General features: G+C 48.0%; 1 protein-coding gene across 1 annotated transcript in view; it reads right to left on the reverse strand.

Annotated features, from left to right (window-relative positions):
- Positions 1-8,934, reverse strand: part of LOC108311504 (solute carrier family 2, facilitated glucose transporter member 9-like) — a 132,820-nt gene extending 123,886 nt beyond the window's left edge. The window contains exons 1-3 of the mRNA XM_037742142.1: positions 8,855-8,934; positions 8,387-8,498; positions 6,652-6,784 (exon numbers count right to left, since the gene is read on the reverse strand). Coding sequence (XP_037598070.1) covers positions 6,652-6,784; positions 8,387-8,498; positions 8,855-8,934 — 325 coding nt within the window. The remainder of the gene's footprint in view (positions 1-6,651; positions 6,785-8,386; positions 8,499-8,854) is intronic.
- Between the last annotated feature and the right edge of the window lie 3,803 nt (positions 8,935-12,737).

Here is a 12,737-nt window from a genome sequence, read left to right on the forward strand (position 1 = left end):
CTGGTTTCTTCCCATCTTTAAGGATTTATCCACCTGTCGACTTTGTAGTTGCTGGCTTTCAGATTGGGTCTCAAATCTTTCAGACTGACGTTCTGTTTGTTGATGATGAGGTTATTTCTGTTTCTTGGTTTTCCTTCTGACAGTCTGGCCCCTCTGCTCTAGGTCTGCTGAGGTTCACTCCAGGCCCCGCTGCCTGGGGTTCACCTGCAGCAGCTGCTGAACAGTAAGGGTTGTTACCAGTTTTCTTCTTCTGCTATCTTTGTCCCAGAAGGATACCCGCCTAGTGTGAATCTGATCTCTCCTTTATGAGGTGGCTCTTTGGATATATAGGGGTCAGGGAGCTGCTTGAGGAGACGGTCTCTTCTTTATAGGAGCTGAAATGGTGAGCTGTGAGGTCTGTTGTTCATTCAGAGCTGCTGGGCAGGTTCGTTTAGGTCTGCTGCAGCAGAACTCATAAACTGCTTTTTGTTCCCAGGTGCTCTGTCCCAGGGATTTAGGGCTTTATTTATGAGTTTCCGTTATGCTGCTGCCTTCTTTTTTTTTTCCTTCAGACCTTCCCTGCCCAGCAAGGAGGCAGCCTAGTCACTGTCGGCCTGTAGAGGCTTTGCTGAGCTGCTGTGGGCTCCACCCAGCTGCGGAGTGAACTTCCTTGCAGTCCTGTTTATATGGGTGTTTATATGAGGCGGAGTCTCTCTGCTGTGGCGGGTTGCCTTGGCAACGGAGGCTGCCTCAGCAATGGCAGGTTGCCTCGGCAACGGCGGGCTGCCTCAGCAATGGCGGGCTGCCTCAGCAATGGCGGGTTGCCTTGGCAACGGCGGGCTGCCTCAGCAATGGCGGGTTGCCTTGGCAACGGCAGGCTGCCTTGGTAATGGCGGACGCCCCTCCCCCACAGAGCTGGACTGTCCCGGGTTCAGCTGTGCTTGCTGTGAAACTCTCAATCCAGAGTTTCTGGTTGCTGTTTTTTTGTGGGGGTGGGACCAGCCGAGCCTGATCGCCTGGCTCCCTGCCTCAGAGCCTTTTTTAAGTTTGTGTTCCAGTCGCCTGTTGAAGAGGCGCCGGGGTCTGTTTGTTTTCCCTTGCGGCCACTCACTGTGCTGGCTTAAACAGTGGCACTGAGGTTTGTGGCACTTTTTTTTTTTTGCCCTGGAATCTACCGTCCTGGCTCCCCTTTTTAAACAGACTAATGGGCGACTTCCCGTGGCTCCAATCGCCCGGACCGGTGTATTTTGTACGGAGAACCGCTGCTCTGGGGCGACAACAAAGCAGCTGAGCGGGGGCAAAGCAGCGGCGCCAGCCGGTAGAGCCACGCTGGCCGAAACAGCCGTGCTGGCGACCGTGGAGCTCCTCCACCTGGGAATTCCCTAGTCTGTGGGCAATAAAAATGCAGCATCCACTCACCCTCTGCGCTTTCACTGGGAGCTGCAATCCTGAGCTGTTCCTAAACGGCCATCTTGGATCGAGACCTAACTCAGCTTTAAATGGCTGCTTAAACTGTGCCACAAGTTGTCAGCTTCCAAGGCACCCACACAAAATGCCTCAGTTCCAGCAGTCCCTGCTACAGGCCTTCCACTGATTGCTTGCGTGCTTTGGCAGAGGCTGTTGGTGGCAAGTTTCATCATTCATGCTGCTCTCCTCCTCAGGAGCAGACCCTGACTCTTGTCGCAATGGCGCACTGAAGAACTACATTTCCCAGTCTCTTGGCAGTCAGGAGAGTCTATGGGATTCCCTTCTGATGAAGCAGACAGGATCAAAAGTGTGTGAACCTTCCAAGAGAATTCTTAGAGTAGAAGGGGAAGACAATTCCTTTCTCTCACCCGCCTCCTTCTGGCTGGAATGCAGTCACAACGGCAGCTGCTTTGGGCAGTGAAATGACCTTCTGAGGATGGCAGTCAAAGACGAATAGAGCCAGGTCTCTGATACCACGAAGAACCATAAAAGCTGTAGATGACCTACTTTGAGCATTTTTTAAAATGTATGAGAGAGACAAATGTCTATTTTGTTTAGGACACTATTATTTTGAGTTTTTTATCATAAGGGGCAGGACTTGATCATGATACACATACCTTTCCCTACCACGACAAACAAAAAAAGAAACCAACTTCCTCCAATCATAATGCCAATGGAGATTCCAACGCTGGCCAATAATGGATAATCTTCCTTTTCCATTTAGGCCAGGGTTCCAGCCAATAATTGGCTCCCAAATGCTACATCCCACAAAAACACACTCCTTCCAACACACAAAGCAACAAAAAAGGAGACATGTCAAGACTGCTCTGAATTGCTTATCTAGGGGCTGTGGTCTGAGCTCCCTGCCAAGTCTATCCCCAATTGGAGTTCTGACAGCAAAGACCAACACAGACCATGGGGGACAGGGGACATAGCACTACCAGGGAAGGTGCATCCAGATGGGATAAAAGGGTCATTTTTGCATGGTGATGGGCATCCTGTACTTTTTTTCTCTTGCTGCATCTTTTTCTTGAAGCTATCCTCCTGTGCTCCCAATAATCTCAGTAGATAATGTCAATCAAACCTCATAACCCTCCATCTCCCAATCACCAAAATGGATGGTAACTTACCAGTCCGGGAATTCTAACTCCCACTGCTGTGATTGGTTCAAGAATGGCTGTGGCCCAGGAAGGACCAATTAGAATTAGTTTCTTCAGAGACTGAAATGTATGTTGTGTGAAAGAGAATGTCTCTCCTTCTGAGATAGTCTTACGAAGCTGGAGCTGCTCAGGGCTGTCTTTATATCAAGTACAGAAAGACTGTCTAAGAATGAAGCCAATGAAATACTAAGAATGGCAAGGTTTCTTGAGAGAGAGTCAGTACTTTAATGACTTGGATTTAGCTCCTGGATTTCACCATACCTGAAGGAAACCCAGCCCTTTCACTGGTTATGATTAGGGAGAATATTTATTACCAGTTCTGGATACTGCTTTCTTCATGGAAGGGTATTAGTATGTCATTCTTCACCTCATTCACTCCTCTCCAGGAGATGAGAGGGAACTTAACTAATCATTTAAGCTGGGGGACAGAAATGGCCTGTACAGCTTAGTTCCTCCCTTTCTTTTTGGGACCTGTCTAGCTAAAAGAGCACACTCTGTTCCATGTTCTAAGCCTTTCAGGGATGGGCCCTGTCAGAGAGCCATGAGTAGGTGGCAAGTTCAGTTCTGGAGTACAACATTATGAGGCTCTCTTGGCCATCATACCTAATGCCAAATCTCCTAGTGGTCTTTATTCACACCAAGAGTGATACTTTTATCCTACCTCCTCCACTTGTGTATCCACCTCTTGATTGGTTTCAACTTTGGCTGGAAAGAGGAAGAGTGCTCATTACTGATGCCCTCAGATCATGAGCAACGTGAGTCAAAAGTTTCCCTTTTGCTTACACTGCTTTGAATGCAGTGTCTGCCTCTTATAGCCATCAATGCAACTTCCTTGACACTAGTTTCTGAACTGTTGTCCGTCCTTTTACATTCCTTATAGTAATATTTCATTTTTACTCAATTAAATAATTTTCCCTTTCTCACAGTAGAAGTTTGGGGGTTCCCTCGTTTTTAGGCACTGGAGGGTGGGGCTTTCCTAAACTGACAAGGGTGGCATAAATAAATAAGACCCAGGGCCTGGGACTCATTCCCTGTCACTGTGAACTGGGGGTGGGGATGGAGTGGGAATAGGAACATCGCAAAAGGGGCCTCTTGTCTAAAGTGATTGTGTTGATTGCTCCAGTTCGTGGCCTCCCTACATTTATGTCCTCTGTCCTAAAATTCTGAAGCCCCCTTTTACTCTGACTTTGGGCTTAGCTATGTGACTGACTTTGGCCAGTAGGATTTTAGGAGATTTCAAGCTTGGAGAAACTGCTTGTGTTTTCTGTTTCCTCTCTGATCACCATGAGAATGTACCCTGCTGGCCAGCTGGGGATGAGATGTGTTGAGCAGAGCTAGAACCAACCTAGGTCAGCCAGCTGACCACCAGACAGGTGGGTGAACTTCAACTGGCCCCAAGAAGGATGTTAAGGTCAAGCCTACCAAGAGTAACAGAACAACATAGTTGACCTGTAGGTTTGTGAACTAAGGAATGCTATTATCTCAAGCCAATGTCTTTTGGGTGTTTTGTTATACAGTAGTATTATGGTAATAGTTGACTGATACAGGGCCCCTTTTCCCCAAACTATCAACAGGTTGCAGAAGGGGTATCTCCCACAGTGCCGAGCATGGTTCTAGGTAATAAAGTGGATTTTGTTTACATTCATAAGTTCCAGAGCCAGATTGTCAGAATTCAAATTTCAGTGCTGTCACTGGCTAGCTTTATGTCCTTGGCCAAGTTATCCCATCCTCTTTGTTTTTTGGGTTTTTTTTTGGTCTTAAAATGGAAATAAAAGTGTGACCTACTTTCTATGGTTGTGGTGATGATTTAGTGATCTAATGTATGTGAAGTGCTTAGAATGAAATAGTTTTCAAAACCAGTGAGTCATTAGTGGGTGTTTCTGTCTATCTCCCTTAACTAGACCGTCACCCTACCTCACCCTCTCTCATGCCCCTGTCTTACCCCATCACCTGGCAGAATGCCCGACATGGTAAATATCCATTGCTTGCTGAATGTCTGGAGTAAAATTAGCACTTTTATAAGTACAGATGAAAATTTCAATAATCTATTTCAACTTAAGGCCAACATCCTTGTTCTTTTTATAAAGTGTACATGTAATATTTATAATGTTTTGTAACTGCACTTCTCCTGCACTCCCTACTGTGCTATGAAATAAAACTTTAAAACCATCTTCGCTGTCTGGCATTGACATGCACTATTCATTCCAACTGTACTTAACTGAAGCATTTCTCAAGAGCTTTTCCCGAGTAGAGCCAGATGGGGTGCAGGGTACCTCCGAGGCCAGTGGAGACAGAGCTGGAGGGATTGCCATCTTCCAATATTGCACAGTCCTGGTGCTTTCTGGAATCAGGTCCCCTTGGTTCTCTCTCTTAGTCCCCTTCTTTTCACTCCAGAGCCTCTGCCATCTGACAAACATCTGAACCCAACTTTTAGTTGGTTTTTATCCTCACTGGCCCCATGGGAAGTCACCTGGTACAATACCCACTACTTCCCTTTCCTGGTGTCTCTCTGTAAACAAGGGGTACACAGAGGAAAATCTTCCTTGGGTTCCAATCCTTTGGTTACTAATGGACTTGAGACAGGGGGTGGGAGTTACAAAGCAAGGTCCTCTGGAGAAAAGAGGGCTCAAGTCCCAGGGCCATCACCAAGCCATGGGCAGAATTCTGTGTATACAGTCACTGTATTAAAGAAAACACTATCATTTCCATCACGTTTTCAAAAGCCTCTGTAAATCTCTATCAGCCAAAACCCACTGCTTTGGGAAACTGACTTCATCCCTGTAAGCCTCAGTGTCTTCATCTGCAAAATGAAGGTAATAACAATTACCTTCTCTGACTTCACTTCAGAGAAATGTTATAAACGAGAAAATGAATCTGCTTCATAAACTGCTAGACAAATATAGGCAATTGTTACTATTTCATTATGTTATTTGTTAATTCAGAAAATTCTTAGGTAGGGTGAATTTCAAAAGATGTTGCACAAATTGTATATATAATTCTGAAGTTTTTTCCTGAATTTGGACATAGGTGCAATTTAGATTAGAACTAAAATGAACAGAGTTCTCAGTAATAATGATAGCAGATAATACGACGAACCTTATATATGTGCCGTCTAATTCAATCCTCACAATGGCCCCACGAGGGAAGTTTGTGTCATTTCCTTTTTACAGATGAGGGTTCTGAGACTCAGAAAGCTTAAAAAAATAATTGCTCAAGGTCAGACAGCAGAGCTGCATATGAAGGTAGTGCTGGTTACCTTCACATGCCTCACTAACCATGGTGCTGTCAACTAAAAGAATGAGACTGTGATTGTTCATTCTGCATTGTCTATCTCTAGGCAACATAATTTTACCTGTTCAGTGCTCTGTAGAGAGATGTCTCTGATTCTGAAACCCAGATTTTGAATCTGACTCAACATCCCCCCATTTAGGGCATTTAAAGAAAGCCTGAGATGACTTCCAAGTCCCTTTGCAAGCCTTATTTTTCTCTCCTGTAAAATGAGTGTATACTCCTTCCTCCCTTGAAGGGCTGCTGGCAAGGTCCCATGGGTCATTGTGCAGAAGCACTCAGGCCAGTGCCTGGTGGGATCTGGTGTTCAATCTGTGCTGGCATCTTTTCCTTTCCTGGCACGTAAATGTTAAGACAAAGGAAGTCAGTGAAGGGAGAAGGAGTGGAAGGAGGGCCGCCATGTACCTAAGTCACTCAGAAATTTGAGATGGGTTCATTTCTGTGGTTGGAAACAACCAGAGAGGCGGCAGTGGGGACACAATGCCAGAAGTGAAGGGACCTGCATCTAATCTTGTCTGTTCTGGCTTTTCCAGACTCCCTGGGTGACTCCCTGGGTGACTCTGTGTTCCCTCTCTGTCCCCCCAGCAAGGCTGTTGAGAAGATGAAATGAGAAGGTACCCTATGACACCCAGCCCAGTGCCTGCAGAGGAACAATGAAAACACCCCTTCCTGTGCCCATTGGCCCAGGTCCCAGAACGCCTTGCAGGGCTAACCTGTGCAGGGGCTGGAGCTGTGGTGGAAAGGAAAGGGCCCTTACCTTTCACAGCTCTTGCTTCGTTGTGCTTCTCCAACAGCAGGTAGCATGGGCTGTCAGGGAGAAAGGGCAGGCTCAGCAGCTGGACGACGGCAGGGACTGAAATCACTCCAAACAGGTACGGCCAGGTACTCTCCTGAGGGAGAAGGAGATGCTGCTGAGTGCAGTGGCCTTTGGTCGTTGTGGAGGGGACTGGGCAACTGGGCCAGGTGTTTTCGACCCTGCAGAAGGTCTTCCTGCCCAGCGTGATCCCCACGAGCAAAGGCTAAGGGAAGGAACTGAGCCAGGTTGCGCACCAGTCCCATGCACACAGCATTTTCCATGTGTGAGTCCAGAGACTCCTCAAAGTCCCCTGTGAGATGGTGACCTGGGTAGTGGCTCTGAAAAGCAGGTGGCTCAGGTTGGCCAAGGCCATAGGGGCTGCTTGACTCCACCTCCACAGAGTAGTACTCTGGGCCCCAAGGCCCAGAGTAAGCACATGGCCAGCAGCTGGTCCAGTCCTCATCTCCACCTAAGGGGTGCCTTAGATTTGATTCCCTTTTCTGTACTTAGTAACAGTTTTTATTCACAAAACTCCTCTGGTTCCGCCAGCCAGCATAGCTCTTCCATCGCCTTTTGAGGAACTGGCAAGGCCAATGTCAGCTTTCCAGTTTCAGGGAAGCTCTCGCTAGAAGGCTGGGAGAGGTAGGCTAGGGCTGCCGGAGGGCTGGGAGGGCCGGGGACGGGGGGTGGGGAGTGACTGCTCCCCAATGTGGGGTTTCATTCTAGCGTGATGCAAATAATCAGAATTAGAGAAAGCTGATGGTGGCCAGACTCTGTGAAGATACCAAAACCCACTGAGCTGTATACTTTAAAAGGATGAATTTTATGGCATGTGTGTCATAGCTTGATTAAAAAGAAAGGCCAGGAAGAAAAAAAATCCAACATACATAGAAGTGGAATTCCCACTAGGCCTGTCTGTGGTATTGTTGTTGATTCTGTTTTCTCTCGGGGTTTGGCTGCTGTCTCAGTAAGCGCAAAAACAGAATCCGAGAAAACACAAGGGAACCAACACCAGGAAGCTCCTACCACATGCCAGGTGTGGTGTGAGCCCTTCCCAAGGCTGTCTCCTTCCACGGCACAGCCACCAGCCCCACACGGAGCCAACACTGCTGCTGCACATTAAAGGCATGCTGAGGGATTCCTGTGCTGAGGCCGCCCAGCCAGGAACCACGCAGGTGGAAATCAAGCCCAATCTTTTCCCACAGCATCAGCACAGAGGGAGCACTTCCCAGGGGTGGTTTTTGGAGCTGCCACTGGATGGAAGGGCACCCCCAGAACAGCATGTACAACCACACAGAGGCATGATCTGCCCAGGCTCACTGGGGAACAACTGTAGTGGGAATGCCAGGTCAGGGGATGCCGCAGGCGTGGGAGCTGAGGCTGGAGCCTGGGGCAGAGGTCAGGTCATGGGTGGCTTTGCTGCCTTTCCATGGCTCTTGGACTTGGCTTGAGGACAACGGGAGCCTTTGAGGGGTCTATGTACTAACTGAGATGGACACTCTCTATTTCCTTGAGTCTACAACTCAGTGTTTTAAAAATCTTACAGTCAGTGGGTACGTTTAACTTTGCATGACTTATTCCTGAAAGGCTGTTATCAAGTTCATGGTATAGCCTTTGATCTCTGGTGTCTTAAATACAAGGACATGGGACTCTTTCTTAAGGGAGGTCACATGGGTGAGTGTGGTCTTATTTGTACCTCTGGAGAAAAGGTGGATTCTTTAAACCTCAGGGGGGGCAGCCCCCAGCTTGGGACGCCAACATTTCTGAACTCCGGAAGGAAAATGGCAGTGGCCACTCTGTACACATCCCTGGGGTGAACAGTGGAAAAGGTGTGGATCGGGAGTGTCCAGAGTGGAGCTCAGATAAGAGTTTACTCCAGAGGGACTGAGCTTAGCCAGCAGCAGAATCTGTAAACCTGGCTTTTTCCAGAAAGCGTCCAGAGTTTTCCTGGAAATATTAGTTGGCTGCAGGGGGAGGTATTGTAGTTAGGAGAGATTATTCCCCTCACCTTTTGCCAAGAAAAGTGCGATTGGGTGTGTGGATAGGTGTGTGTTAAATGAAGGGTTTCCACTCATATTATACATGTGGCCCAACCAAATAATAAAATAGCTAGGATGACCTGCACACACATCATCTCAATGAGTAAGCCCGCCTCCCTACTCACTCATTCCGGCCATGGGTCCACAATAAAGACTCTGCTGTGCCCTGTGCTTTATGGAAGAGTTTCTGACGATGACCACGCATGTCTTCTCTCCCAATGGCAGCGGTAAAGATGAAATCGCCACCAGCAACCCTTACTGAGTAGGGGCTTGCAGCGTGGGTCAGGACAACCTAGTGAGCAGTTTTGGGCATAGCTCTCTTGCAGGCTGTCTGGATTTGGATTCTGCCTCTATCCCCATTCACTGTGGCTGTGGGCAAGTTACTGAAATGCCCATGCCTCAGTGTTCTCATCTGTAAAATGGGGATAAAGACAACACATATTCCTGGGGAGGATTGCTGTTGGGAGGATGAGGTCCATGAGTGGATGTCTGGAGTGCAAAGCACAGGGCTGCACACACTGTAGGTGTTCAACAGGAAGGATTGGTTTTTATTACCAAGCACATTGCATAGTTCATCTCCTCTCATCCTCACAGCAGCTTGCGGACAGACAGCCTGTTACTATCCTCCCTCTACAGAAATATTAACTGCAGCACAGAGAGGTTCAATGGCTCACTGAGGCCACATCTTGGTCATAGAGGCACGACTGGTCAACAAGTCTGGGATCCCAGAGTCTGAATTCAGATCCAGGGGGCTTGGTAAGACATGCCTAGTGACCAGGGAGGAGCCACAAGGCCACCAGACTCAGGGGAAGGGCCAGTGAAGCTTCAGACCCTCAGCAGCTCTTGATGGAGCTCCTGGGCACTCAATCCCAACACAGAGCTGAGGCCTCAGCATTTTACATAGTTGTGCGTGGCCTGGAGGCAGAGACCTGCCAGCACATGGTAGCAGATAGATACATGTCTATTGAAGGAACAAACGGGCATGAGAAAAGGCTTTCCTACACACTGGTCCCTTTCACAAACAGCCCTTGCCATTTGCAGAGAGTGCCCTCTGAGTGTCTTTTTCAGGGGCTGTTCAAAAGGAAGGCATGTTTTAAAAAACTGGGTATTACATGCCTGACACAAGACCATAAGGAGCCACCAAATGACAACCTCAAAGATAAGCCTCTGTGGTGTCAGTGCAGCCTGCTGGGTGTGGTAAAACCCAAGAGCATCCATACAGGAGACCACGGGCAGAGAGTTTGTACTGCTGTTTCACTCAGGAGGAGGGAAAAGTCAGTGTTGTCAGCTGAGGTGATTTTTAACTCCCAATCAGGTCAGGTGAATGGGCCTTGCAATAACTGTATTATCTTGTTCTTTAATCTGCAAGGTTTCCATTTTTTAAATAGAATTCTGGTCATATTTCCCATAAGCTATACACTGCTTTAGTCCATAATATCTTTCTGGACTATGATAAATCTGCAAAAAATGTTTACATAGAGTTGAAATCATTGCTCTTACTCCAAGTCAAGTTCTTATAAAAGACATCTCAACATGCCCATGGCCCCCAGTCAAGTGGAGCGGGATGGGCAGGGGGAGGTTGGATGCTGGCTGGGCCACTTATGCTGCTGACAGCAAAAGGGCTCCAGAGGTGGCCATTTCTCCACGCTGCTGGATTAGAAAGGCGAAGAGCAAGACCTACTTTACAGAGCAATTTGGGGGATTAAATGATATGTTCTTCTTTATATTTCATCATATTTAGACTGTTATTCTAGGCTCCTATTCTAATAATGGCTGACACTGACCAAGTGTTCTCCACATGCCCAGCTCCCTGCTAAGTGTGTTACAAATGTAACTTTGTGTTACATAAGCACAGTCCGGAACGTCATCTAATACAACCTGGGTCTTTGTCTCCTTGTTCCTCTAAAGTTTAATCCCTGGGGTTTTATTTCCCTGCCCCATTCTAGGGGCTCAGCTCTTTTCTGCTCAGACTGAGCAGGGTCCTATCCAAGAATTACAATTTCAATTTAGACATCGGACTGGCCAGTATAAAATAATAATCAAAATCAGCCCAACTGAATAGATTGAACGACACATCTTCATCTCCTGTCCCCCTTCCTCTAAGCCTGCTTTAGGCTGGAAGCCTGCAGTGGAAAGAGCTGGGGTGGGAGGTAGATGACTGACTTCTCTATTTCTCTTCTCCTTCCCATGCCTCTTCCCCAGGCTCGCTAGCCAAGGTCTGATCGCTATAAGGATCAAGTGTGTGAGGTTCCACCTTGGGTCTCTAGGGCCAATGGATATGTAAAACTGATATTGTCTCCTCACGAGCACTTTCTGAGGGTTCTGGAGTGTCCCAGCCTTGGGACCACCCACTCACCCCTGCAGTTCTCCTAGCTTGTGGGTGTACAGGCGCTCTTTCTCCATCTCTGCTGCAAGGATTACATCTCTTCCTGTTTTTCCACTGCAGCCCAAAGGATCCAGGGTCAAGGCTACTCTGTATATTTGTGAAAGATGCACCCAGCACTCACCTCCCTGATAAGGGGGTGAGCTGAGGTTAAATTCAGCCCACTCTGACCCCCAACCTAGGTGGCCATGAGGTTAGTGTATTAATATTTATCATGTTTTATGTTTCCTGTATTTCATTACACTTTCATATTGTATGGCTTTTCTGATTTCAGAGAGACTGACTTTTCCAGAGCAGTCATTAACAGCAGTTCCCTAGCTATTAATAATTGCTAGAGCTACTGAACAACTTGCCTGAGAGCACACCTTTTATATGCAAACCCACCAATCCAAAACCTATACTCCAATCACTTCCTTTATCAAACTCTCACTCTCTGAGCCAACATTTTCCCTCTCCCAGGTCACACCAGAGCCAGGTACCAGACAACTAGGGAACAGCCCTGTAGCCCAGAGCCTGGCAACATGATCCCAAGCCTGCCTCCCCTGCGCACTCACTCCTGCCATGGGCCCACAATAAAGGCTCTGGTGCAGGCTGTCCCCTCCCTCCTTCTGCCTCCTGACGGACCCCAGTGCCTCCCCGTGTGGCCCTGCATGGCGTGGCATGTCCCCTCCTCTAGGGAACTGTGAGTAACAAATTCTTTCAAACACAGTTGCATCCATGTCCATTACCTCACCATACCTGATTAATACAAATTCTGAGCACATTTTGGAACAGCTGGTTGCTCCTCTCACTCAGGCATGTAGGTTCTTGTTGGAGGTAGACACTTCTTTCTAAAATCCTCCACCCCTTGCCTTCTATGACACACTCTCCCTGGTTCTCTTCCAGCTTCTCAGGGTTTTGAGGCAAGCCCTTCTCTCCCTTGTCTCGCACACACCCCCAGGCAGTGATTCTTGAACTTGGCTGCCCATTAGAATCACTTGGGGAGTTTTATAAACTATTGATACTCATTCCCTACACTCAGAGATTTGGGGTGAATTGGTCTGGGGGTGCAGCTTAGGTGCTGGGGTTGTTCAAGCTCTCCAGGTGACTCTGCCATACAGCTATTTGACGGCCACTGTCCCAGGGCTTCCCCACACCTGCGTCATCTGCAGTGGATGGTGGTGCATGGCCCAGAACTGACAGGCTTGTCTTACAGCTGCTGGGAGCATTGCTGGATGTGGACCACAGCTGGGCCTGTCCCCTGGAATTGCCCTTGAAGGATGTTTCCTCCACCAAGGCTATCCAGGCCCCCCAAGAACAAACTGCATCCAATGGCTGACTGATGCAGGGCATAAAGGTCTGTTCCTCCACGTCCAAATGATCTAACTCTGATGGGCCATCCAAGCTCCAGAGCTCCCCATGGGCTCAAGTGAGACCTCTGTTGTGACTACGGGCTGCTCATCTTTTCCTTCTGCTGAATCCTGCTCCCTTCTCTCCACTGCCGGCATTGGTCTGAGCTCATTCTCCAATCAGCTTCCTGACCACTTCTCCATCTCAGGGTCTCTTTCCTGGGGAGCTCAACCTAAGACACAACTATGGGCCCATGATTCTAAATCTTCATGTCCACCCATACATCACACATCTGA

The sequence above is a fragment of the Cebus imitator genome, unplaced genomic scaffold (genome assembly GCF_001604975.1).
Source record: "Cebus imitator isolate Cc_AM_T3 unplaced genomic scaffold, Cebus_imitator-1.0 Scaffold117, whole genome shotgun sequence".
Classification (NCBI taxonomy): Eukaryota; Metazoa; Chordata; class Mammalia; order Primates; family Cebidae; genus Cebus; species Cebus imitator.